We start from the raw sequence: 22,906 nt of genomic DNA on the forward strand, positions 1-22,906 counted from the left end.
AGTATTTTAACATTATGGTCATTATGGTGGTACAAGCCTGATATTTTTTTGTACACAGTGTATAAAGTTTGAGAATGGCTGACTTAGACGATCAATAATTTATCCAGTCATACTGATACATACTTAATTTTTGGAAACCATAGGCAGACAATATAATCTGCAAAATGAGTTATGTTTTACCATGAATGGATGTTATATTTTCAGTTTCAAATTAGGGCTGGCCTTAAATAATATCACAATATTTTTAGGCTGTATCACGACACACGATATATGTCTAATTTTGTCCTCAAAAGCATTTCATAAATGTTAGGATGAAGCAACTTGGGCATGTTGATAATATTGATCTTGGTTATGTCATGCATTAAATCAAAATTCATTTTGGATGCTCTAATTCCTCTCTACAGTGTTATTAAAACCCTGCCCACTAACTGTAAAACAAGATTAAAAGTCAAGACCAGACATAGCTGATTATCGTTATCAAAATGTAGACTTAGTCAAACATTGAGACACTGAAAAAACAACAAAAGATTATTCAACAGCTTGCAGATATCAAAGGGTTGAATCTTTAAATCCAACATAATGAGGAAGGGACTCTCCGCAGGCTGCTGCTGTGTTTTTATCTTTCCATTCTTTGAATCATTAGTTGGGGTGTCTTTCTTTCTCAGCTGGTGCCAAGAACTTTAATGAAAATCCTTCTTGGCAATGTTTGCTTCAGTGTAAACTAATCTCATCTGGCACATAATAACTGAACTCCATTCATGGCAGACTATGACTAACTTCCTAGTATGGTTTAATTAACAAGAATTTCTGTCGTCCACCGAGTATGAATTTAGTAAAAATGGAACAAAAAAATGAGATGACAGGCTTGAAATTTAGATTCTAATTCAGACCTAATTATGTCTGACACGCTTGTTTTATCTGACTTCATGGTCAATTACTAAAATTTTGACATGTCAGAGCACCACCCACCATGTGCTGCAGTGTTGGCGACTGTGATCCACTCCAAAGACACTGAGTATCCACTTCCTTTGGTTTCCTGTGGGTCTTTCTGGATGCGGAGCAGCAGGAGCTCCATGATGTGGAGTTTATCTTGGACATGCGAGACACTGTGGAGGATGGTGAAAGGCTCCCCCATGTCTTCACTAAACAGCGGCTACAAGCACAGGATCAACAAATACAATGATTTTAAAAGTGTTCAGTCAACATTTGGCTGAATCTCTTAGCTGACAATAATATTAATTCAATGAATGTCTACTTTTCATGAAGACAGCTTAATGCACCAAAATGTAATCTGTGACAAGTTATATGAAATCAATGGTAAGTTAGCTCATTCACGTGCACAAAACTACTAATGACAGCTGAAATGATTATCCAATATATCAATGAATCAAGGGAAATTGCATTTATTGACAGTCGTTACTTTAATTTCTTAAATGTGTAGCTTTTATGCCATTTTACCCTTTTCAGCGTCAGTTCGGTCTACAACCAAAGTCATTACACGCTGCGAGCCACAACTCCGCCCCCTTTTCAGTGTCAGGGCATTTTTGGCCTCGCCCCCTCTCGATGACTTTTGTAAATGTGCAGACTGAATTGGCAGCCAGCAAATACTAATTGCAAACATGTTGATTTTAACAAGAGCGAGGGATGAGGCCTTTCTCCTCATTACCCTCACTTGTGATGCTTCAGGGTACCGCCCGCTGGCTACCTCTAGCCTGCACTGCCGTACAAGGATCATCCTGCAAGCAGGAGATTAAAATGTATGCAGCGACTGAGGGCTGAATGTGCTTGCTTAGGCAGCACACATGATAAATTGGAATCGATACAGAGAAGATTAGCATGGCCCCTGCAAAAGGATGACACGCAAATTCGTGAAGCGTTTCCACATTTTGAACTTGCTGCCCCGAGCCGCAGTCCGATATGAAAATGTCTGGAATTGCCAGCGCTCCGTGCAACAGTCCACAACCAAAGTCATTACACGCTGCGAGCCACAACTCCGCCCCCTTTTCAGTGTCAGGGCATTTTTGGCCTCGCCCCCTCTCGATGACTTTTGTAAATGTGCAGACTGAATTGGCAGCCAGCAAATACTAATTGCAAACATGTTGATTTTAACAAGAGCGAGGGATGAGGCCTTTCTCCTCATTACCCTCACTTGTGATGCTTCAGGGTACCGCCCGCTGGCTACCTCTAGCCTGCACTGCCGTACAAGGATCATCCTGCAAGCAGGAGATTAAAATGTATGCAGCGACTGAGGGCTGAATGTGCTTGCTTAGGCAGCACACATGATAAATTGGAATCGATACAGAGAAGATTAGCATGGCCCCTGCAAAAGGATGACACGCAAATTCGTGAAGCGTTTCCACATTTTGAACTTGCTGCCCCGAGCCGCAGTCCGATATGAAAATGTCTGGAATTGCCAGCGCTCCGTGCAACAGTCCACAACCAAAGTCATTACACGCTGCGAGCCACAACTCCGCCCCCTTTTCAGTGTCAGGGCATTTTTGGCCTCGCCCCCTCTCGATGACTTTTGTAAATGTGCAGACTGAATTGGCAGCCAGCAAATACTAATTGCAAACATGTTGATTTTAACAAGAGCGAGGGATGAGGCCTTTCTCCTCATTACCCTCACTTGTGATGCTTCAGGGTACCGCCCGCTGGCTACCTCTAGCCTGCACTGCCGTACAAGGATCATCCTGCAAGCAGGAGATTAAAATGTATGCAGCGACTGAGGGCTGAATGTGCTTGCTTAGGCAGCACACATGATAAATTGGAATCGATACAGAGAAGATTAGCATGGCCCCTGCAAAAGGATGACACGCAAATTCGTGAAGCGTTTCCACATTTTGAACTTGCTGCCCCGAGCCGCAGTCCGATATGAAAATGTCTGGAATTGCCAGCGCTCCGTGCAACAGTCCACAACCAGTCATTACACGCTGCGAGCCACAACTCCGCCCCCTTTTCAGTGTCAGGGCATTTTTGGCCTCGCCCCCTCTCGATGACCTTTGTAAATGTGCAGACTGAATTGGCAGCCAGCAAATACTAATTGCAAACATGTTGATTTTAACAAGAGCGAGGGATGAGGCCTTTCTCCTCATTACCCTCACTTGTGATGCTTCAGGGTACCGCCCGCTGGCTACCTCTAGCCTGCACTGCCGTACAAGGATCATCCTGCAAGCAGGAGATTAAAATGTATGCAGCGACTGAGGGCTGAATGTGCTTGCTTAGGCAGCACACATGATAAATTGGAATCGATACAGAGAAGATTAGCATGGCCCCTGCAAAAGGATGACACGCAAATTCGTGAAGCGTTTCCACATTTTGAACTTGCTGCCCCGAGCCGCAGTCCGATATGAAAATGTCTGGAATTGCCAGCGCTCCGTGCAACAGTCCACAACCAAAGTCATTACACGCTGCGAGCCACAACTCCGCCCCCTTTTCAGTGTCAGGGCATTTTTGGCCTCGCCCCCTCTCGATGACTTTTGTAAATGTGCAGACTGAATTGGCAGCCAGCAAATACTAATTGCAAACATGTTGATTTTAACAAGAGCGAGGGATGAGGCCTTTCTCCTCATTACCCTCACTTGTGATGCTTCAGGGTACCGCCCGCTGGCTACCTCTAGCCTGCACTGCCGTACAAGGATCATCCTGCAAGCAGGAGATTAAAATGTATGCAGCGACTGAGGGCTGAATGTGCTTGCTTAGGCAGCACACATGATAAATTGGAATCGATACAGAGAAGATTAGCATGGCCCCTGCAAAAGGATGACACGCAAATTCGTGAAGCGTTTCCACATTTTGAACTTGCTGCCCCGAGCCGCAGTCCGATATGAAAATGTCTGGAATTGCCAGCGCTCCGTGCAACAGTCCACAACCAAAGTCATTACACGCTGCGAGCCACAACTCCGCCCCCTTTTCAGTGTCAGGGCATTTTTGGCCTCGCCCCCTCTCGATGACTTTTGTAAATGTGCAGACTGAATTGGCAGCCAGCAAATACTAATTGCAAACATGTTGATTTTAACAAGAGCGAGGGATGAGGCCTTTCTCCTCATTACCCTCACTTGTGATGCTTCAGGGTACCGCCCGCTGGCTACCTCTAGCCTGCACTGCCGTACAAGGATCATCCTGCAAGCAGGAGATTAAAATGTATGCAGCGACTGAGGGCTGAATGTGCTTGCTTAGGCAGCACACATGATAAATTGGAATCGATACAGAGAAGATTAGCATGGCCCCTGCAAAAGGATGACACGCAAATTCGTGAAGCGTTTCCACATTTTGAACTTGCTGCCCCGAGCCGCAGTCCGACATGAAAATGTCTGGAATTGCCAGCGCTCCGTGCAACAGTCCACAACCAGTCATTACACGCTGCAAGCCACAACTCCGCCCCCTTTTCAGTGTCAGGGCATTTTTGGCCTCGCCCCCTCTCGATGACCTTTGTAAATGTGCAGACTGAATTGGCAGCCAGCAAATACTAATTGCAAACATGTTGATTTTAACAAGAGCGAGGGATGAGGCCTTTCTCCTCATTACCCTCACTTGTGATGCTTCAGGGTACCGCCCGCTGGCTACCTCTAGCCTGCACTGCCGTACAAGGATCATCCTGCAAGCAGGAGATTAAAATGTATGCAGCGACTGAGGGCTGAATGTGCTTGCTTAGGCAGCACACATGATAAATTGGAATCGATACAGAGAAGATTAGCATGGCCCCTGCAAAAGGATGACACGCAAATTCGTGAAGCGTTTCCACATTTTGAACTTGCTGCCCCGAGCCGCAGTCCGACATGAAAATGTCTGGAATTGCCAGCGCTCCGTGCAACAGTCCACAACCAAAGTCATTACACGCTGCGAGCCACAACTCCGCCCCCTTTTCAGTGTCAGGGCATTTTTGGTCTCGCCCCCTCTCGATGACTTTTGTAAATGTGCAGACTGAATTGGCAGCCAGCAAATACTAATTGCAAACATGTTGATTTTAACAAGAGCGAGGGATGAGGCCTTTCTCCTCATTACCCTCCCTTGTGATGCTTCAGGGTACCGCCCGCTGGCTACCTCTAGCCTGCACTGCCGTACAAGGATCATCCTGCAAGCAGGAGATTAAAATGTATGCAGCGACTGAGGGCTGAATGTGCTTGCTTAGGCAGCACACATGATAAATTGGAATCGATACAGAGAAGATTAGCATGGCCCCTGCAAAAGGATGACACGCAAATTCGTGAAGCGTTTCCACATTTTGAACTTGCTGCCCCGAGCCGCAGTCCGATATGAAAATGTCTGGAATTGCCAGCGCTCCGTGCAACAGTCCACAACCAAAGTCATTACACGCTGCGAGCCACAACTCCGCCCCCTTTTCAGTGTCAGGGCATTTTTGGCCTCGCCCCCTCTCGATGACTTTTGTAAATGTGCAGACTGAATTGGCAGCCAGCAAATACTAATTGCAAACATGTTGATTTTAACAAGAGCGAGGGATGAGGCCTTTCTCCTCATTACCCTCACTTGTGATGCTTCAGGGTACCGCCCGCTGGCTACCTCTAGCCTGCACTGCCGTACAAGGATCATCCTGCAAGCAGGAGATTAAAATGTATGCAGCGACTGAGGGCTGAATGTGCTTGCTTAGGCAGCACACATGATAAATTGGAATCGATACAGAGAAGATTAGCATGGCCCCTGCAAAAGGATGACACGCAAATTCGTGAAGCGTTTCCACATTTTGAACTTGCTGCCCCGAGCCGCAGTCCGATATGAAAATGTCTGGAATTGCCAGCGCTCCGTGCAACAGTCCACAACCAAAGTCATTACACGCTGCGAGCCACAACTCCGCCCCCTTTTCAGTGTCAGGGCATTTTTGGTCTCGCCCCCTCTCGATGACTTTTGTAAATGTGCAGACTGAATTGGCAGCCAGCAAATACTAATTGCAAACATGTTGATTTTAACAAGAGCGAGGGATGAGGCCTTTCTCCTCATTACCCTCCCTTGTGATGCTTCAGGGTACCGCCCGCTGGCTACCTCTAGCCTGCACTGCCGTACAAGGATCATCCTGCAAGCAGGAGATTAAAATGTATGCAGCGACTGAGGGCTGAATGTGCTTGCTTAGGCAGCACACATGATAAATTGGAATCGATACAGAGAAGATTAGCATGGCCCCTGCAAAAGGATGACACGCAAATTCGTGAAGCGTTTCCACATTTTGAACTTGCTGCCCCGAGCCGCAGTCCGATATGAAAATGTCTGGAATTGCCAGCGCTCCGTGCAACAGTCCACAACCAAAGTCATTACACGCTGCGAGCCACAACTCCGCCCCCTTTTCAGTGTCAGGGCATTTTTGGCCTCGCCCCCTCTCGATGACTTTTGTAAATGTGCAGACTGAATTGGCAGCCAGCAAATACTAATTGCAAACATGTTGATTTTAACAAGAGCGAGGGATGAGGCCTTTCTCCTCATTACCCTCACTTGTGATGCTTCAGGGTACCGCCCGCTGGCTACCTCTAGCCTGCACTGCCGTACAAGGATCATCCTGCAAGCAGGAGATTAAAATGTATGCAGCGACTGAGGGCTGAATGTGCTTGCTTAGGCAGCACACATGATAAATTGGAATCGATACAGAGAAGATTAGCATGGCCCCTGCAAAAGGATGACACGCAAATTCGTGAAGCGTTTCCACATTTTGAACTTGCTGCCCCGAGCCGCAGTCCGATATGAAAATGTCTGGAATTGCCAGCGCTCCGTGCAACAGTCCACAACCAAAGTCATTACACGCTGCGAGCCACAACTCCGCCCCCTTTTCAGTGTCAGGGCATTTTTGGCCTCGCCCCCTCTCGATGACTTTTGTAAATGTGCAGACTGAATTGGCAGCCAGCAAATAAATACTAATTGCAAACATGTTGATTTTAACAAGAGCGAGGGATGAGGCCTTTCTCCTCATTACCCTCACTTGTGATGCTTCAGGGTACCGCCCGCTGGCTACCTCTAGCCTGCACTGCCGTACAAGGATCATCCTGCAAGCAGGAGATTAAAATGTATGCAGCGACTGAGGGCTGAATGTGCTTGCTTAGGCAGCACACATGATAAATTGGAATCGATACAGAGAAGATTAGCATGGCCCCTGCAAAAGGATGACACGCAAATTCGTGAAGCGTTTCCACATTTTGAACTTGCTGCCCCGAGCCGCAGTCCGATATGAAAATGTCTGGAATTGCCAGCGCTCCGTGCAACAGTCCACAACCAGTCATTACACGCTGCGAGCCACAACTCCGCCCCCTTTTCAGTGTCAGGGCATTTTTGGCCTCGCCCCCTCTCGATGACTTTTGTAAATGTGCAGACTGAATTGGCAGCCAGCAAATACTAATTGCAAACATGTTGATTTTAACAAGAGCGAGGGATGAGGCCTTTCTCCTCATTACCCTCACTTGTGATGCTTCAGGGTACCGCCCGCTGGCTACCTCTAGCCTGCACTGCCGTACAAGGATCATCCTGCAAGCAGGAGATTAAAATGTATGCAGCGACTGAGGGCTGAATGTGCTTGCTTAGGCAGCACACATGATAAATTGGAATCGATACAGAGAAGATTAGCATGGCCCCTGCAAAAGGATGACACGCAAATTCGTGAAGCGTTTCCACATTTTGAACTTGCTGCCCCGAGCCGCAGTCCGATATGAAAATGTCTGGAATTGCCAGCGCTCCGTGCAACAGTCCACAACCAGTCATTACACGCTGCGAGCCACAACTCCGCCCCCTTTTCAGTGTCAGGGCATTTTTGGCCTCGCCCCCTCTCGATGACTTTTGTAAATGTGCAGACTGAATTGGCAGCCAGCAAATACTAATTGCAAACATGTTGATTTTAACAAGAGCGAGGGATGAGGCCTTTCTCCTCATTACCCTCACTTGTGATGCTTCAGGGTACCGCCCGCTGGCTACCTCTAGCCTGCACTGCCGTACAAGGATCATCCTGCAAGCAGGAGATTAAAATGTATGCAGCGACTGAGGGCTGAATGTGCTTGCTTAGGCAGCACACATGATAAATTGGAATCGATACAGAGAAGATTAGCATGGCCCCTGCAAAAGGATGACACGCAAATTCGTGAAGCGTTTCCACATTTTGAACTTGCTGCCCCGAGCCGCAGTCCGATATGAAAATGTCTGGAATTGCCAGCGCTCCGTGCAACAGTCCACAACCAGTCATTACACGCTGCGAGCCACAACTCCGCCCCCTTTTCAGTGTCAGGGCATTTTTGGCCTCGCCCCCTCTCGATGACCTTTGTAAATGTGCAGACTGAATTGGCAGCCAGCAAATACTAATTGCAAACATGTTGATTTTAACAAGAGCGAGGGATGAGGCCTTTCTCCTCATTACCCTCACTTGTGATGCTTCAGGGTACCGCCCGCTGGCTACCTCTAGCCTGCACTGCCGTACAAGGATCATCCTGCAAGCAGGAGATTAAAATGTATGCAGCGACTGAGGGCTGAATGTGCTTGCTTAGGCAGCACACATGATAAATTGGAATCGATACAGAGAAGATTAGCATGGCCCCTGCAAAAGGATGACACGCAAATTCGTGAAGCGTTTCCACATTTTGAACTTGCTGCCCCGAGCCGCAGTCCGATATGAAAATGTCTGGAATTGCCAGCGCTCCGTGCAACAGTCCACAACCAAAGTCATTACACGCTGCGAGCCACAACTCCGCCCCCTTTTCAGTGTCAGGGCATTTTTGGCCTCGCCCCCTCTCGATGACTTTTGTAAATGTGCAGACTGAATTGGCAGCCAGCAAATACTAATTGCAAACATGTTGATTTTAACAAGAGCGAGGGATGAGGCCTTTCTCCTCATTACCCTCACTTGTGATGCTTCAGGGTACCGCCCGCTGGCTACCTCTAGCCTGCACTGCCGTACAAGGATCATCCTGCAAGCAGGAGATTAAAATGTATGCAGCGACTGAGGGCTGAATGTGCTTGCTTAGGCAGCACACATGATAAATTGGAATCGATACAGAGAAGATTAGCATGGCCCCTGCAAAAGGATGACACGCAAATTCGTGAAGCGTTTCCACATTTTGAACTTGCTGCCCCGAGCCGCAGTCCGATATGAAAATGTCTGGAATTGCCAGCGCTCCGTGCAACAGTCCACAACCAAAGTCATTACACGCTGCGAGCCACAACTCCGCCCCCTTTTCAGTGTCAGGGCATTTTTGGCCTCGCCCCCTCTCGATGACTTTTGTAAATGTGCAGACTGAATTGGCAGCCAGCAAATACTAATTGCAAACATGTTGATTTTAACAAGAGCGAGGGATGAGGCCTTTCTCCTCATTACCCTCACTTGTGATGCTTCAGGGTACCGCCCGCTGGCTACCTCTAGCCTGCACTGCCGTACAAGGATCATCCTGCAAGCAGGAGATTAAAATGTATGCAGCGACTGAGGGCTGAATGTGCTTGCTTAGGCAGCACACATGATAAATTGGAATCGATACAGAGAAGATTAGCATGGCCCCTGCAAAAGGATGACACGCAAATTCGTGAAGCGTTTCCACATTTTGAACTTGCTGCCCCGAGCCGCAGTCCGATATGAAAATGTCTGGAATTGCCAGCGCTCCGTGCAACAGTCCACAACCAGTCATTACATGCTGCGAGCCACAACTCCGCCCCCTTTTCAGTGTCAGGGCATTTTTGGCCTCGCCCCCTCTCGATGACCTTTGTAAATGTGCAGACTGAATTGGCAGCCAGCAAATACTAATTGCAAACATGTTGATTTTAACAAGAGCGAGGGATGAGGCCTTTCTCCTCATTACCCTCACTTGTGATGCTTCAGGGTACCGCCCGCTGGCTACCTCTAGCCTGCACTGCCGTACAAGGATCATCCTGCAAGCAGGAGATTAAAATGTATGCAGCGACTGAGGGCTGAATGTGCTTGCTTAGGCAGCACACATGATAAATTGGAATCGATACAGAGAAGATTAGCATGGCCCCTGCAAAAGGATGACACGCAAATTCGTGAAGCGTTTCCACATTTTGAACTTGCTGCCCCGAGCCGCAGTCCGATATGAAAATGTCTGGAATTGCCAGCGCTCCGTGCAACAGTCCACAACCAGTCATTACACGCTGCGAGCCACAACTCCGCCCCCTTTTCAGTGTCAGGGCATTTTTGGCCTCGCCCCCTCTCGATGACTTTTGTAAATGTGCAGACTGAATTGGCAGCCAGCAAATACTAATTGCAAACATGTTGATTTTAACAAGAGCGAGGGATGAGGCCTTTCTCCTCATTACCCTCACTTGTGATGCTTCAGGGTACCGCCCGCTGGCTACCTCTAGCCTGCACTGCCGTACAAGGATCATCCTGCAAGCAGGAGATTAAAATGTATGCAGCGACTGAGGGCTGAATGTGCTTGCTTAGGCAGCACACATGATAAATTGGAATCGATACAGAGAAGATTAGCATGGCCCCTGCAAAAGGATGACACGCAAATTCGTGAAGCGTTTCCACATTTTGAACTTGCTGCCCCGAGCCGCAGTCCGATATGAAAATGTCTGGAATTGCCAGCGCTCCGTGCAACAGTCCACAACCAAAGTCATTACACGCTGCGAGCCACAACTCCGCCCCCTTTTCAGTGTCAGGGCATTTTTGGCCTCGCCCCCTCTCGATGACTTTTGTAAATGTGCAGACTGAATTGGCAGCCAGCAAATACTAATTGCAAACATGTTGATTTTAACAAGAGCGAGGGATGAGGCCTTTCTCCTCATTACCCTCACTTGTGATGCTTCAGGGTACCGCCCGCTGGCTACCTCTAGCCTGCACTGCCGTACAAGGATCATCCTGCAAGCAGGAGATTAAAATGTATGCAGCGACTGAGGGCTGAATGTGCTTGCTTAGGCAGCACACATGATAAATTGGAATCGATACAGAGAAGATTAGCATGGCCCCTGCAAAATGATGACACGCAAATTCGTGAAGCGTTTCCACATTTTGAACTTGCTGCCCCGAGCCGCAGTCCGATATGAAAATGTCTGGAATTGCCAGCGCTCCGTGCAACAGTCCACAACCAAAGTCATTACACGCTGCGAGCCACAACTCCGCCCCCTTTTCAGTGTCAGGGCATTTTTGGCCTCGCCCCCTCTCGATGACTTTTGTAAATGTGCAGACTGAATTGGCAGCCAGCAAATACTAATTGCAAACATGTTGATTTTAACAAGAGCGAGGGATGAGGCCTTTCTCCTCATTACCCTCACTTGTGATGCTTCAGGGTACCGCCCGCTGGCTACCTCTAGCCTGCACTGCCGTATCTTTACAACACAAACCAAAGTGACGGATGCAATATAGCTCGGCTGGGATCCCTGAGTGCTAAAACTTAAAATTACAACATTGTAAGTTACTGACTCGAGTGTTTGAATCTTCATTACAAATTCCACTCTTGAACTTTGCTTTCAGGATTGCATTAAGTGTGCTCGTTCAGAGAGTGAACTCTCATTTGTAGATAATCCCAATTGCAAGCCTGTTAACAGGATGAAGTGCACAAAGACTGAAAGATTTATCAAAGCCTTCATCCTTCACTACTACAAGCCAATTTCCAAAGGCCAGTTAAGCTTTTTAAAACACAGACACTGGTTCGATAGCTTGAATTTGCATAAAAGTTCAAAAATGCTTCTTTTTGATGTTTCTAGGCTGAATAATAACATTTCATAATGCAAGAGCACATTTACAGGATCTGAATTCTAAACATAACTCTAGGTTGCTTGATTTGTTTCTTTCTGATACCTTTAAAGGTCCAATATTATGCATATTTTCATGGAGTTTGTTGACTATTAGGAAGATTTGCTGGAATATCACGAGACTTATCTTTCGTCTGTATTACCTAAGTTTTAGAAATGAGACAAACATTAAATGCTGGCTTGTCACCAGTCAAAGTGTCTGCTGGCAATGTTTTTGTCACTGTCATGATCAATCACTTTGAAAACTCGTAATGCTGCTGCTTCTGTGGGACTTTGACTGTGTTGTTTAGTGACTCATCAATTATATCAGCAGTTGCTGAGATATCTGGCTTTGGACACTCACTTTCAAAACATCACTTGTCTTCCACCCAATCTTGGTCTCATTTTCAACAGCCGTGAACAACTCAATGATCAGGGGCTGACATTACAAGAAATGTCAGTTAGAAATGCTAATAAATGGAGGTGTCAAGCCTAAAACGCTAATGATGAAGCAGTATTATTATTAAAGCACATACAAAATAAGAGGGATTTTTTTAGGAGACAAAGTAGCTCATTCAATCAGTTGGGAGCTGCAACGATTAGTTGATTAATTGATTAGTCAATCCAAAGAAAATTTGTTGCCAACTGTTTGGATAACTGATTAATCAAAAAATACAAAAACATTTGCTTGTTCTAGCGTCTAAAGTTTAACGATTTGCTGCTCTTCTCTCTCATATATGGCAGTAAATGAATAATCTTAGGGATCTGTACTGTTGGTTGGACAAAAGAAGTAATTTGAAGACATCAATTTGGGATCTAGGGAAATTCTGATGAGCATTTTTCACATTTTTTCACATTTTATGGACTAAATTAATTGCCAATCATGGAAATAATTGGCAGATTTATCGACAATGAAAATAATTCCTAATTGCAACCCTACAATGAATTACTTACTGCCCTTTTATCTCCACATTAATTGCCAGATTACATGCAACTAATATACTTTATGTCTAAAACATAAAAAAAATGTGTTCATGAATAACTAATACTTACTTCCCACTTCACATGAGAGCTGTCTCCCCTCTTGCCAGTGCGGAGAAGGTACAGTCGGCCTGCACCGTCAGAGAGAGCCGCCCAGGTCGCTGAGGTGAGGCTGAGGGACGCACAAAGTCGATCCTCACACTGGCTCGAATCAGTGGTTATATTGTAGACCTCTCTGGGCTTCCCAAGGGCGGTGTCCTGCATTCAGAACACAATAGACCAATCAGTCGGAACTGCATCCAGGAAGCAGATTGCTGTAACTACTACTACTGTTTTGACATCGTTCTGAACTATGTTTGATTCACTCACATCTGCAGGGAGTGTTAAATGTGTTGTTGGATAAGGATGAAACCAACAATTGTAATTAAAGCCGTAACAATATATCAGTTGGCCGATAATATCCAGCAATATTGGCCCATCACAGATATATTGGTATCTGTATGTGGGTCAATGACGTAACGCAGTTTTTTTTGTGTTCTTATGGTTCAGTTGAATTTAAAAAGGTTAAAATTTGAAAATAAATGTACAAATAACTTGCATACATTCTCTTTTTGAAGACCTCATCTAAAATTTCTGGATGTAATCAATTTTCAGAGAATATTCAGGGGATAATGGCAAAAATGTCAATGAGGTATAACCATAAAAACTTCATACCAAATAGTTTGTTCAAAAAAGTTTGTTCAAAAAAGATGAAATTCTCAATAAAACACCCTATCAACTAGTTTGGCATAATCTTACATTTGTGTTGACTAATAATGAATAAAATAAATGGAACACCATTGTTCTGAATATTATAATTAATTTGGGGAATTGTGTCTGTCAAGTCAACTTCCTAAAGTGTCAAGGTGGTGTAACCAACATTCAAGGAGCCATTTTGTTAATTTGTGCAAAAAGACCATAGCTGTGTCTCAATTCAGGGGCTGCATCCTTCGAAGGCCCTCAGACAACTTCTGCCCAGAGACCAGAGGAGACAGTTGACTCCATTTTGTCCAACTACGTTGCCTTAAAACAGAAAAATACAGCTTCTGCCCTGAGACCAGGAGGGATTCACCTGCCCTCAGACAAAATTGTGGGAAACAATGGTCTCTACCCTGAGACCAGATGACACTAAAAAGCCATGAGGAAAATCCTACAAAACAACTTCTGCCCTGATACCAGAGGAGACAGTTGACTCCCTTTTGTCCAATTACGTTGCCTTAAAACAGAAAAATACGACTTCTGCTCTGAGACCAGGAGGGATTCACCTGCCCTCAGACAAAATTGTGGGAAACAATGGTCTCTGCCCTGGGACCAGATGACACTAAAAAGCCATGAGTAAAATCCTGCCCTCAGACAACTTCTGCCCTGAGACCAGAGGAGACAGTTGACTCCCTTTTGTCCAACTACGTTGCCTTAACACAGAAAAATACGACTTCTGCCCTGAGACCAGGAGGGATTCACCTGCCCTCAGACAACTTCTGCCCTGAGACCAGAGGAGACAGTTGACTCCCTTTTGTCCAACTACGTTGCCTTAAAACAGAAAAATACGGCTTCTGCCCTGAGATCAGGAGGGATTCACCTGCCCTCAGACAAAATTGTGGGAAACAATGGTCTCGACCCTGAGACCAGATGACACTAAAAAGCCATGAGGAAAATCCTACAAAACAACTTCTGCCCTGATACCAGAGGAGACAGTTGACTCCATTTTGTCCAACTACGTTGCCTTAAAACAGAAAAATACGGCTTCTGCCCTGAGACCAGGAGGGATTCACCTGCCCTCAGACAAAATTGTGGGAAACAATGGTCTCTGCCCTGGGACCAGATGACACTAAAAAGCCATGAGTAAAATCCTGCCCTCAGACAACTTCTGCCCTGAGACCAGAGGAGACAGTTGACTCCCTTTTGTCCAACTACGTTGCCTTAACACAGAAAAATACGACTTCTGCCCTGAGACCAGGAGGGATTCACCTGCCCTCAGACAACTTCTGCCCTGAGACCAGAGGAGACAGTTGACTCCCTTTTGTCCAACTACGTTGCCTTAAAACAGAAAAATACGGCTTCTGCCCTGAGACCAGGAGGGATTCACCTGCCCTCAGACAAAATTGTGGGAAACAATGGTCTCTACCCTGAGACCAGATGACACTAAAAAGCCATGAGGAAAATCCTACAAAACAACTTCTGCCCTGATACCAGAGGAGACAGTTGACTCCATTTTGTCCAACTACGTTGCCTTAAAACAGAAAAATACGGCTTCTGCCCTGAGACCAGGAGGGATTCACCTGCCCTCAGACAAAATTGTGGGAAACAATGGTCTCTACCCTGAGACCAGATGACACTAAAAAGCCATGAGGAAAATCCTACAAAACAACTTCTGCCCTGATACCAGAGGAGACAGTTGACTCCCTTTTGTCCAACTACGTTGCCTTAAAACAGAAAAATACGGCTTCTGCCCTGAGACCAGGAGGGATTCACCTGCCCTCAGACAAAATTGTGGGAAACAATGGTCTCTACCCTGAGACCAGATGACACTAAAAAGCCATGAGGAAAATCCTACAAAACAACTTCTGCCCTGATACCAGAGGAGACACTTGACTCCCTTTTGTCCAATTACGTTGCCTTAAAACAGAAAAATACGACTTCTGCTCTGAGACCAGGAGGGATTCACCTGCCCTCAGACAAAATTGTGGGAAACAATGGTCTCTGCCCTGGGACCAGATGACACTAAAAAGCCATGAGTAAAATCCTGCCCTCAGACAACTTCTGCCCTGAGACCAGAGGAGACAGTTGACTCCCTTTTGTCCAACTACGTTGCCTTAACACAGAAAAATACGACTTCTGCCCTGAGACCAGGAGGGATTCACCTGCCCTCAGACAACTTCTGCCCTGAGACCAGGAGGGATTCACCTGCCCTGAGACAACTTCTGCCCTGAGACCAGAGGAGACAGTTGACTCCCTTTTGTCCAACTACGTTGCCTTAAAACAGAAAAATATGACTTCTGCCCTGAGACCAGGAGAGATTCACCTGCCCTCAGACAACTTCTGCCCTGAGACCAGAGGAGACAGTTGACTCCCTTTTGTCCAACTACGTTGCCTTAACACAGAAAAATACGACTTCTGGCCTGAGACCAGGAGGGATTCACCTGCCCTCAGACAACTTCAGCCCTGAGACCAGAGGAGACAGTTGACTCCCTTTTGTCCAACTACGTTGCCTTAAAACAGAAAAATACGACTTCTGCCCTGAGACCAGGAGAGATTCACCTGCCCTCAGACAACTTCTGCCCTGAGACCAGAGGAGACAGTTGACTCCCTTTTGTCCAACTATGTTGCCTTAACACAGAAAAATACAACTTCTGCCCTGAGACCAGGAGGGATTCACCTGCCCTCAGACAACTTCAGCCCTGAGACCAGAGGAGACAGTTGACTCCCTTTTGTCCAACTACGTTGCCTTAAAACAGAAAAATACAACTTCTGCCCTGAGACCAGAGGAGACACTTGACTCCCTTTTGTCCAATTACGTTGCCTTAAAACAGAAAAATACGACTTCTGCTCTGAGACCAGGAGGGATTCGCCTGCCCTCAGACAACTTCTGCCCTGAGACCAGGAGGGATTCACCTGCCCTCAGACAAAATTGTGGGAAACAATGGTCTCTGCCCTGGGACCAGATGACACTAAAAAGCCATGAGTAAAATCCTGCCCTCAGACAACTTCTGCCCTGAGACCAGAGGAGACAGTTGACTCCCTTTTGTCCAACTACGTTGCCTTAAAACAGAAAAATACGACTTCTGCCCTGAGACCAGGAGAGATTCACCTGCCCTCAGACAACTTCTGCCCTGAGACCAGGAGGGATTCACCTGCCCTCGGACAAAATTGTGGGAAACAATGGTCTCTGCCCTGGGACAAGATGATACTAAACAGCCATGAGGAAAATCCTACAAAACAACTTCTGCCCTGAGACCAGGAGAGATTCACCTGCCCTCAGACAAAATTGTGGGAAACAATGGTCTCTACCCTGAGACCAGATGACACTAAAAAGCCATGAGGAAAATCCTACAAAACAACTTCTGCCCTGATACCAGAGGAGACACTTGACTCCCTTTTGTCCAATTACGTTGCCTTAAAACAGAAAAATACGACTTCTGCTCTGAGACCAGGAGGGATTCACCTGCCCTCAGACAAAATTGTGGGAAACAATGGTCTCTGCCCTGGGACCAGATGACACTAAAAAGCCATGAGTAAAATCCTGCCCTCAGACAACTTCTGCCCTGAGACCAGAGGAGACAGTTGACTCCCTTTTGTCCAACTACGTTGCCTTAACACAGAAAAATACGACTTCTGCCCTGAGACCAGGAGGGATTCACCTGCCCTCAGACAACTTCTGCCCTGAGACCAGGAGGGATTCACCTGCCCTGAGACAACTTCTGCCCTGAGACCAGAGGAGACACTTGACTCCCTTTTGTCCAATTACGTTGCCTTAAAACAGAAAAATACGACTTCTGCCCTGAGACCAGGAGGGATTCACCTGCCCTCAGACAACTTCTGCCCTGAGACCAGGAGGGATTCACCTGCCCTGAGACAACTTCTGCCCTGAGACCAGAGGAGACAGTTGACTCCCTTTTGTCCAACTACGTTGCCTTAAAACAGAAAAATACGACTTCTGCCCTGAGACCAGGAGAGATTCACCTGCCCTCAGACAACTTCTGCCCTGAGACCAGAGGAGACAGTTGACTCCCTTTTGTCCAACTACGTTGCCTTAACACAGAAAAATACGACTTCTGCCCTGAGACCAGGAGGGATTCACCTGCCCTCAGACAACTTCAGCCCTGAGACCAGAGGAGACAGTTGACTCCCTTTTGTCCAACTACGTTGCCTTAAAACAGAAAAATACGACTTCTGCCCTGAGACCAGGAGAGATTCACCTGCCCTCAGACAACTTCTGCCCTGAGACCAGAGGAGACAGTTGACTCCCTTTTGTCCAACTATGTTGCCTTAACACAGAAAAATACGACTTCTGCCCTGAGACCAGGAGGGATTCACCTGCCCTCAGACAACTTCAGCCCTGAGACCAGAGGAGACAGTTGACTCCCTTTTGTCCAACTACGTTGCCTTAAAACAGAAAAATACAACTTCTGCCCTGAGACCAGAGGAGACACTTGACTCCCTTTTGTCCAATTACGTTGCCTTAAAACAGAAAAATACGACTTCTGCCCTGAGACCAGGAGGGATTCACCTGCCCTCAGACAAAATTGTGGGAAACAATGGTCTCTGCCCTGGGACCAGATGACACTAAAAAGCCATGAGTAAAATCCTGCCCTCAGACAACTTCTGCCCTGAGACCAGAGGAGACAGTTGACTCCCTTTTGTCCAACTACGTTGCCTTAAAACAGAAAAATACGACTTCTGCCCTGAGACCAGGAGAGATTCACCTGCCCTCAGACAACTTCTGCCCTGAGACCAGGAGGGATTCACCTGCCTTCGGACAAAATTGTGGGAAACAATGGTCTCTGCCCTGGGACAAGATGATACTAAACAGCCATGAGGAAAATCCTACAAAACAACTTCTGCCCTGAGACCAGGAGAGATTCACCTGCCCTCAGACAAAATTGTGGGAAACAATGGTCTCTACCCTGAGACCAGATGACACTAAAAAGCCATGAGGAAAATCCTACAAAACAACTTCTGCCCTGATACCAGAGGAGACACTTGACTCCCTTTTGTCCAATTACGTTGCCTTAAAACAGAAAAATACGACTTCTGCTCTGAGACCAGGAGGGATTCACCTGCCCTCAGACAAAATTGTGGGAAACAATGGTCTCTGCCCTGGGACCAGATGACACTAAAAAGCCATGAGTAAAATCCTGCCCTCAGACAACTTCTGCCCTGAGACCAGAGGAGACAGTTGACTCCCTTTTGTCCAACTACGTTGCCTTAACACAGAAAAATACGACTTCTGCCCTGAGACCAGGAGGGATTCACCTGCCCTCAGACAACTTCTGCCCTGAGACCAGGAGGGATTCACCTGCCCTGAGACAACTTCTGCCCTGAGACCAGAGGAGACACTTGACTCCCTTTTGTCCAATTACGTTGCCTTAAAACAGAAAAATACGACTTCTGCCCTGAGACCAGGAGGGATTCACCTGCCCTCAGACAACTTCTGCCCTGAGACCAGGAGGGATTCACCTGCCCTGAGACAACTTCTGCCCTGAGACCAGAGGAGACAGTTGACTCCCTTTTGTCCAACTACGTTGCCTTAAAACAGAAAAATACGACTTCTGCTCTGAGACCAGGAGAGACACTTGACTCCCTTTTGTCCAATTACGTTGCCTTAAAACAGAAAAATACGACTTCTGCCCTGAGACCAGGAGGGATTCACCTGCCCTCAGACAACTTCTGCCCTGAGACCAGGAGGGATTCACCTGCCCTGAGACAACTTCTGCCCTGAGACCAGAGGAGACAGTTGACTCCCTTTTGTCCAACTACGTTGCCTTAAAACAGAAAAATACGACTTCTGCCCTGAGACCAGGAGAGATTCACCTGCCCTCAGACAACTTCTGCCCTGAGACCAGAGGAGACAGTTGACTCCCTTTTGTCCAACTACGTTGCCTTAACACAGAAAAATACGACTTCTGCCCTGAGACCAGGAGGGATTCACCTGCCCTCAGACAACTTCTGCCCTGAGACCAGGAGGGATTCACCTGCCCTGAGACAACTTCTGCCCTGAGACCAGAGGAGACAGTTGACTCCCTTTTGTCCAACTACGTTGCCTTAAAACAGAAAAATACGACTTCTGCCCTGAGACCAGGAGAGATTCACCTGCCCTCAGACAACTTCTGCCCTGAGACCAGAGGAGACAGTTGACTCCCTTTTGTCCAACTACGTTGCCTTAACACAGAAAAATACGACTTCTGCCCTGAGACCAGGAGGGATTCACCTGCCCTCAGACAACTTCAGCCCTGAGACCAGAGGAGACAGTTGACTCCCTTTTGTCCAACTACGTTGCCTTAAAACAGAAAAATACGACTTCTGCCCTGAGACCAGGAGAGATTCACCTGCCCTCAGACAACTTCTGCCCTGAGACCAGAGGAGACAGTTGACTCCCTTTTGTCCAACTATGTTGCCTTAACACAGAAAAATACGACTTCTGCCCTGAGACCAGGAGGGATTCACCTGCCCTCAGACAACTTCAGCCCTGAGACCAGAGGAGACAGTTGACTCCCTTTTGTCCAACTACGTTGCCTTAAAACAGAAAAATACAACTTCTGCCCTGAGACCAGAGGAGACACTTGACTCCCTTTTGTCCAATTACGTTGCCTTAAAACAGAAAAATACGACTTCTGCTCTGAGACCAGGAGGGATTCGCCTGCCCTCAGACAACTTCTGCCCTGAGACCAGGAGGGATTCACCTGCCCTCAGACAAAATTGTGGGAAACAATGGTCTCTGCCCTGGGACCAGATGACACTAAAAAGCCATGAGTAAAATCCTGCCCTCAGACAACTTCTGCCCTGAGACCAGAGGAGACAGTTGACTCCCTTTTGTCCAACTACGTTGCCTTAAAACAGAAAAATACGAGTTCTGCCCTGAGACCAGGAGAGATTCACCTGCCCTCAGACAACTTCTGCCCTGAGACCAGGAGGGATTCACCTGCCCTCGGACAAAATTGTGGGAAACAATGGTCTCTGCCCTGGGACAAGATGATACTAAACAGCCATGAGGAAAATCCTACAAAACAACTTCTGCCCTGAGACCAGGAGAGATTCACCTGCCCTCAGACAAAATTGTGGGAAACAATGGTCTCTACCCTGAGACCAGATGACACTAAAAAGCCATGAGGAAAATCCTACAAAACAACTTCTGCCCTGATACCAGAGGAGACACTTGACTCCCTTTTGTCCAATTACGTTGCCTTAAAACAGAAAAATACGACTTCTGCTCTGAGACCAGGAGGGATTCACCTGCCCTCAGACAAAATTGTGGGAAACAATGGTCTCTGCCCTGGGACCAGATGACACTAAAAAGCCATGAGTAAAATCCTGCCCTCAGACAACTTCTGCCCTGAGACCAGAGGAGACAGTTGACTCCCTTTTGTCCAACTACGTTGCCTTAACACAGAAAAATACGACTTCTGCCCTGAGACCAGGAGGGATTCACCTGCCCTCAGACAACTTCTGCCCTGAGACCAGGAGGGATTCACCTGCCCTGAGACAACTTCTGCCCTGAGACCAGAGGAGACACTTGACTCCCTTTTGTCCAATTACGTTGCCTTAAAACAGAAAAATACGACTTCTGCCCTGAGACCAGGAGGGATTCACCTGCCCTCAGACAACTTCTGCCCTGAGACCAGGAGGGATTCACCTGCCCTGAGACAACTTCTGCCCTGAGACCAGAGGAGACAGTTGACTCCCTTTTGTCCAACTACGTTGCCTTAAAACAGAAAAATACGACTTCTGCCCTGAGACCAGGAGAGATTCACCTGCCCTCAGACAACTTCTGCCCTGAGACCAGAGGAGACAGTTGACTCCCTTTTGTCCAACTACGTTGCCTTAACACAGAAAAATACGACTTCTGCCCTGAGACCAGGAGGGATTCACCTGCCCTCAGACAACTTCAGCCCTGAGACCAGAGGAGACAGTTGACTCCCTTTTGTCCAACTACGTTGCCTTAAAACAGAAAAATACGACTTCTGCCCTGAGACCAGGAGGGATTCACCTGCCCTCAGACAACTTCAGCCCTGAGACCAGAGGAGACAGTTGACTCCCTTTTGTCCAACTACGTTGCCTTAAAACAGAAAAATACAACTTCTGCCCTGAGACCAGAGGAGACACTTGACTCCCTTTTGTCCAATTACGTTGCCTTAAAACAGAAAAATACGACTTCTGCTCTGAGACCAGGAGGGATTCGCCTGCCCTCAGACAACTTCTGCCCTGAGACCAGGAGGGATTCACCTGCCCTCAGACAAAATTGTGGGAAACAATGGTCTCTGCCCTGGGACCAGATGACACTAAAAAGCCATGAGTAAAATCCTGCCCTGAGACAACTTCTGCCCTGAGACCAGAGGAGACAGTTGACTCCCTTTTGTCCAACTACGTTGCCTTAAAACAGAAAAATACGACTTCTGCCCTGAGACCAGGAGAGATTCACCTGCCCTCAGACAACTTCTGCCCTGAGACCAGGAGGGATTCACCTGCCCTCGGACAAAATTGTGGGAAACAATGGTCTCTGCCCTGGGACAAGATGATACTAAACAGCCATGAGGAAAATCCTACAAAACAACTTCTGCCCTGAGACCAGAGGAGACAGTTGACTCACTTTTGTCCAACTATGATGCCTTAAAACAGAAAAATACGACTTCTGCCCTGAGACCAGGAGAGATTGACCTGCCCTCAGACAACTTCTGCCCTGAGACCAGGAGGGATTCACCTGCCCTCAGACAAAATTGTGGGAAACAATGGTCTCTGCCCTGGGACAAGATGAGACTAAACAGCCATGAGGAAAATCCCACAAAACAACTTCTGCCCTGAGACCAGGAGAGATTCACCTGCCCTCAGATAACGTAATGTATTAACATATTTTTTAACAGTTTATACATAATTTGTCAAATATTATTTAGAAAACACAAAGTGTTTTCAGCATTTGTCCTGCTCTATATTACAAAAACGCATACAATTTTAATTCAAAATAATCCTAATAAAATCTATTTTCATGTGATATTTTAAAATTAAGTAACTGATTTCGTACGTACACTTGCATACACTCTAGGTGGAAAGAAATATTTAATATTTCTCCTTTTGTTGTGGTTACACCACTTGACATTTTCAGGGGCAATCAGTCTTACCTTTCGCAAAAAATAGTTCAAATGCTATTTCAAATTACATGAAACCAACATAAATACAAAATATACATTTTAGCAAACCTGATGCAAGCTTTTAAAACAATTTTTTAAAACATTTTTGAATTGCTCATAATGCAAACCCTTATTTGTCACTGACCCATGTGCCAATGTGAAGAAAAGATACTTGGGGTAATTTATAATTATTAAACACCAAGTGAAGTTTCCTGTTTCAGTGCACAGAGGTCACTTTATTAATTTGTTAAAATACAAAATATACTGCCTCCATTACATGTCTTTGTCACAAGTGTTTGTTAACCACATTTCAGGGATCACTGCAAAAAATGTGTGTATATATCGGCGGATATATTAATAGAATTTTTTACTCCCTGAGTATCAGT

At 46.5% G+C, this 22,906-nt stretch overlaps 1 protein-coding gene and 20 non-coding genes across 21 annotated transcripts in view; 20 read left to right on the plus strand and 1 right to left on the minus strand.

Moving 5' to 3' along the window:
* The window catches only part of nudcd1 (NudC domain containing 1), a 52,750-nt gene that overhangs the window by 26,345 nt on the left and 3,499 nt on the right, over positions 1-22,906 (minus strand). Inside the window, exons 3-4 of the mRNA XM_073483715.1 lie at positions 12,715-12,900; positions 970-1,153 (exon numbers count right to left, since the gene is read on the minus strand). Of these exons, the coding sequence (XP_073339816.1) occupies positions 970-1,153; positions 12,715-12,900 (370 nt within the window). The remainder of the gene's footprint in view (positions 1-969; positions 1,154-12,714; positions 12,901-22,906) is intronic.
* Positions 1,782-1,888, plus strand: LOC141011279 (U6 spliceosomal RNA). Its single transcript, XR_012180251.1, has one exon. It is a non-coding gene; the product is annotated as a U6 spliceosomal RNA (small nuclear RNA).
* Positions 2,259-2,365, plus strand: LOC141011280 (U6 spliceosomal RNA). Its single transcript, XR_012180252.1, has one exon. It is a non-coding gene; the product is annotated as a U6 spliceosomal RNA (small nuclear RNA).
* LOC141011281 (U6 spliceosomal RNA) lies at positions 2,736-2,842 on the plus strand. The gene has a single exon (XR_012180253.1). It is a non-coding gene; the product is annotated as a U6 spliceosomal RNA (small nuclear RNA).
* On the plus strand, positions 3,211-3,317 carry LOC141011282 (U6 spliceosomal RNA). Its single transcript, XR_012180254.1, has one exon. It is a non-coding gene; the product is annotated as a U6 spliceosomal RNA (small nuclear RNA).
* Positions 3,688-3,794, plus strand: LOC141011283 (U6 spliceosomal RNA). Its single transcript, XR_012180255.1, has one exon. It is a non-coding gene; the product is annotated as a U6 spliceosomal RNA (small nuclear RNA).
* LOC141011284 (U6 spliceosomal RNA) lies at positions 4,165-4,271 on the plus strand. Its single transcript, XR_012180256.1, has one exon. It is a non-coding gene; the product is annotated as a U6 spliceosomal RNA (small nuclear RNA).
* LOC141011285 (U6 spliceosomal RNA) lies at positions 4,640-4,746 on the plus strand. The gene has a single exon (XR_012180257.1). It is a non-coding gene; the product is annotated as a U6 spliceosomal RNA (small nuclear RNA).
* LOC141011286 (U6 spliceosomal RNA) lies at positions 5,117-5,223 on the plus strand. The gene has a single exon (XR_012180258.1). It is a non-coding gene; the product is annotated as a U6 spliceosomal RNA (small nuclear RNA).
* LOC141011287 (U6 spliceosomal RNA) lies at positions 5,594-5,700 on the plus strand. The gene has a single exon (XR_012180259.1). It is a non-coding gene; the product is annotated as a U6 spliceosomal RNA (small nuclear RNA).
* On the plus strand, positions 6,071-6,177 carry LOC141011289 (U6 spliceosomal RNA). The gene has a single exon (XR_012180261.1). It is a non-coding gene; the product is annotated as a U6 spliceosomal RNA (small nuclear RNA).
* On the plus strand, positions 6,548-6,654 carry LOC141011290 (U6 spliceosomal RNA). The gene has a single exon (XR_012180262.1). It is a non-coding gene; the product is annotated as a U6 spliceosomal RNA (small nuclear RNA).
* On the plus strand, positions 7,029-7,135 carry LOC141011291 (U6 spliceosomal RNA). Its single transcript, XR_012180263.1, has one exon. It is a non-coding gene; the product is annotated as a U6 spliceosomal RNA (small nuclear RNA).
* On the plus strand, positions 7,504-7,610 carry LOC141011292 (U6 spliceosomal RNA). The gene has a single exon (XR_012180264.1). It is a non-coding gene; the product is annotated as a U6 spliceosomal RNA (small nuclear RNA).
* Positions 7,979-8,085, plus strand: LOC141011293 (U6 spliceosomal RNA). Its single transcript, XR_012180265.1, has one exon. It is a non-coding gene; the product is annotated as a U6 spliceosomal RNA (small nuclear RNA).
* LOC141011294 (U6 spliceosomal RNA) lies at positions 8,454-8,560 on the plus strand. Its single transcript, XR_012180266.1, has one exon. It is a non-coding gene; the product is annotated as a U6 spliceosomal RNA (small nuclear RNA).
* Positions 8,931-9,037, plus strand: LOC141011296 (U6 spliceosomal RNA). The gene has a single exon (XR_012180267.1). It is a non-coding gene; the product is annotated as a U6 spliceosomal RNA (small nuclear RNA).
* LOC141011297 (U6 spliceosomal RNA) lies at positions 9,408-9,514 on the plus strand. The gene has a single exon (XR_012180268.1). It is a non-coding gene; the product is annotated as a U6 spliceosomal RNA (small nuclear RNA).
* Positions 9,883-9,989, plus strand: LOC141011298 (U6 spliceosomal RNA). Its single transcript, XR_012180269.1, has one exon. It is a non-coding gene; the product is annotated as a U6 spliceosomal RNA (small nuclear RNA).
* LOC141011299 (U6 spliceosomal RNA) lies at positions 10,358-10,464 on the plus strand. Its single transcript, XR_012180270.1, has one exon. It is a non-coding gene; the product is annotated as a U6 spliceosomal RNA (small nuclear RNA).
* LOC141011301 (U6 spliceosomal RNA) lies at positions 10,835-10,941 on the plus strand. The gene has a single exon (XR_012180272.1). It is a non-coding gene; the product is annotated as a U6 spliceosomal RNA (small nuclear RNA).

This window comes from Pagrus major, chromosome 16, assembly GCF_040436345.1.
Source record: "Pagrus major chromosome 16, Pma_NU_1.0".
Lineage (NCBI taxonomy): Eukaryota > Metazoa > Chordata > Actinopteri > Spariformes > Sparidae > Pagrus > Pagrus major.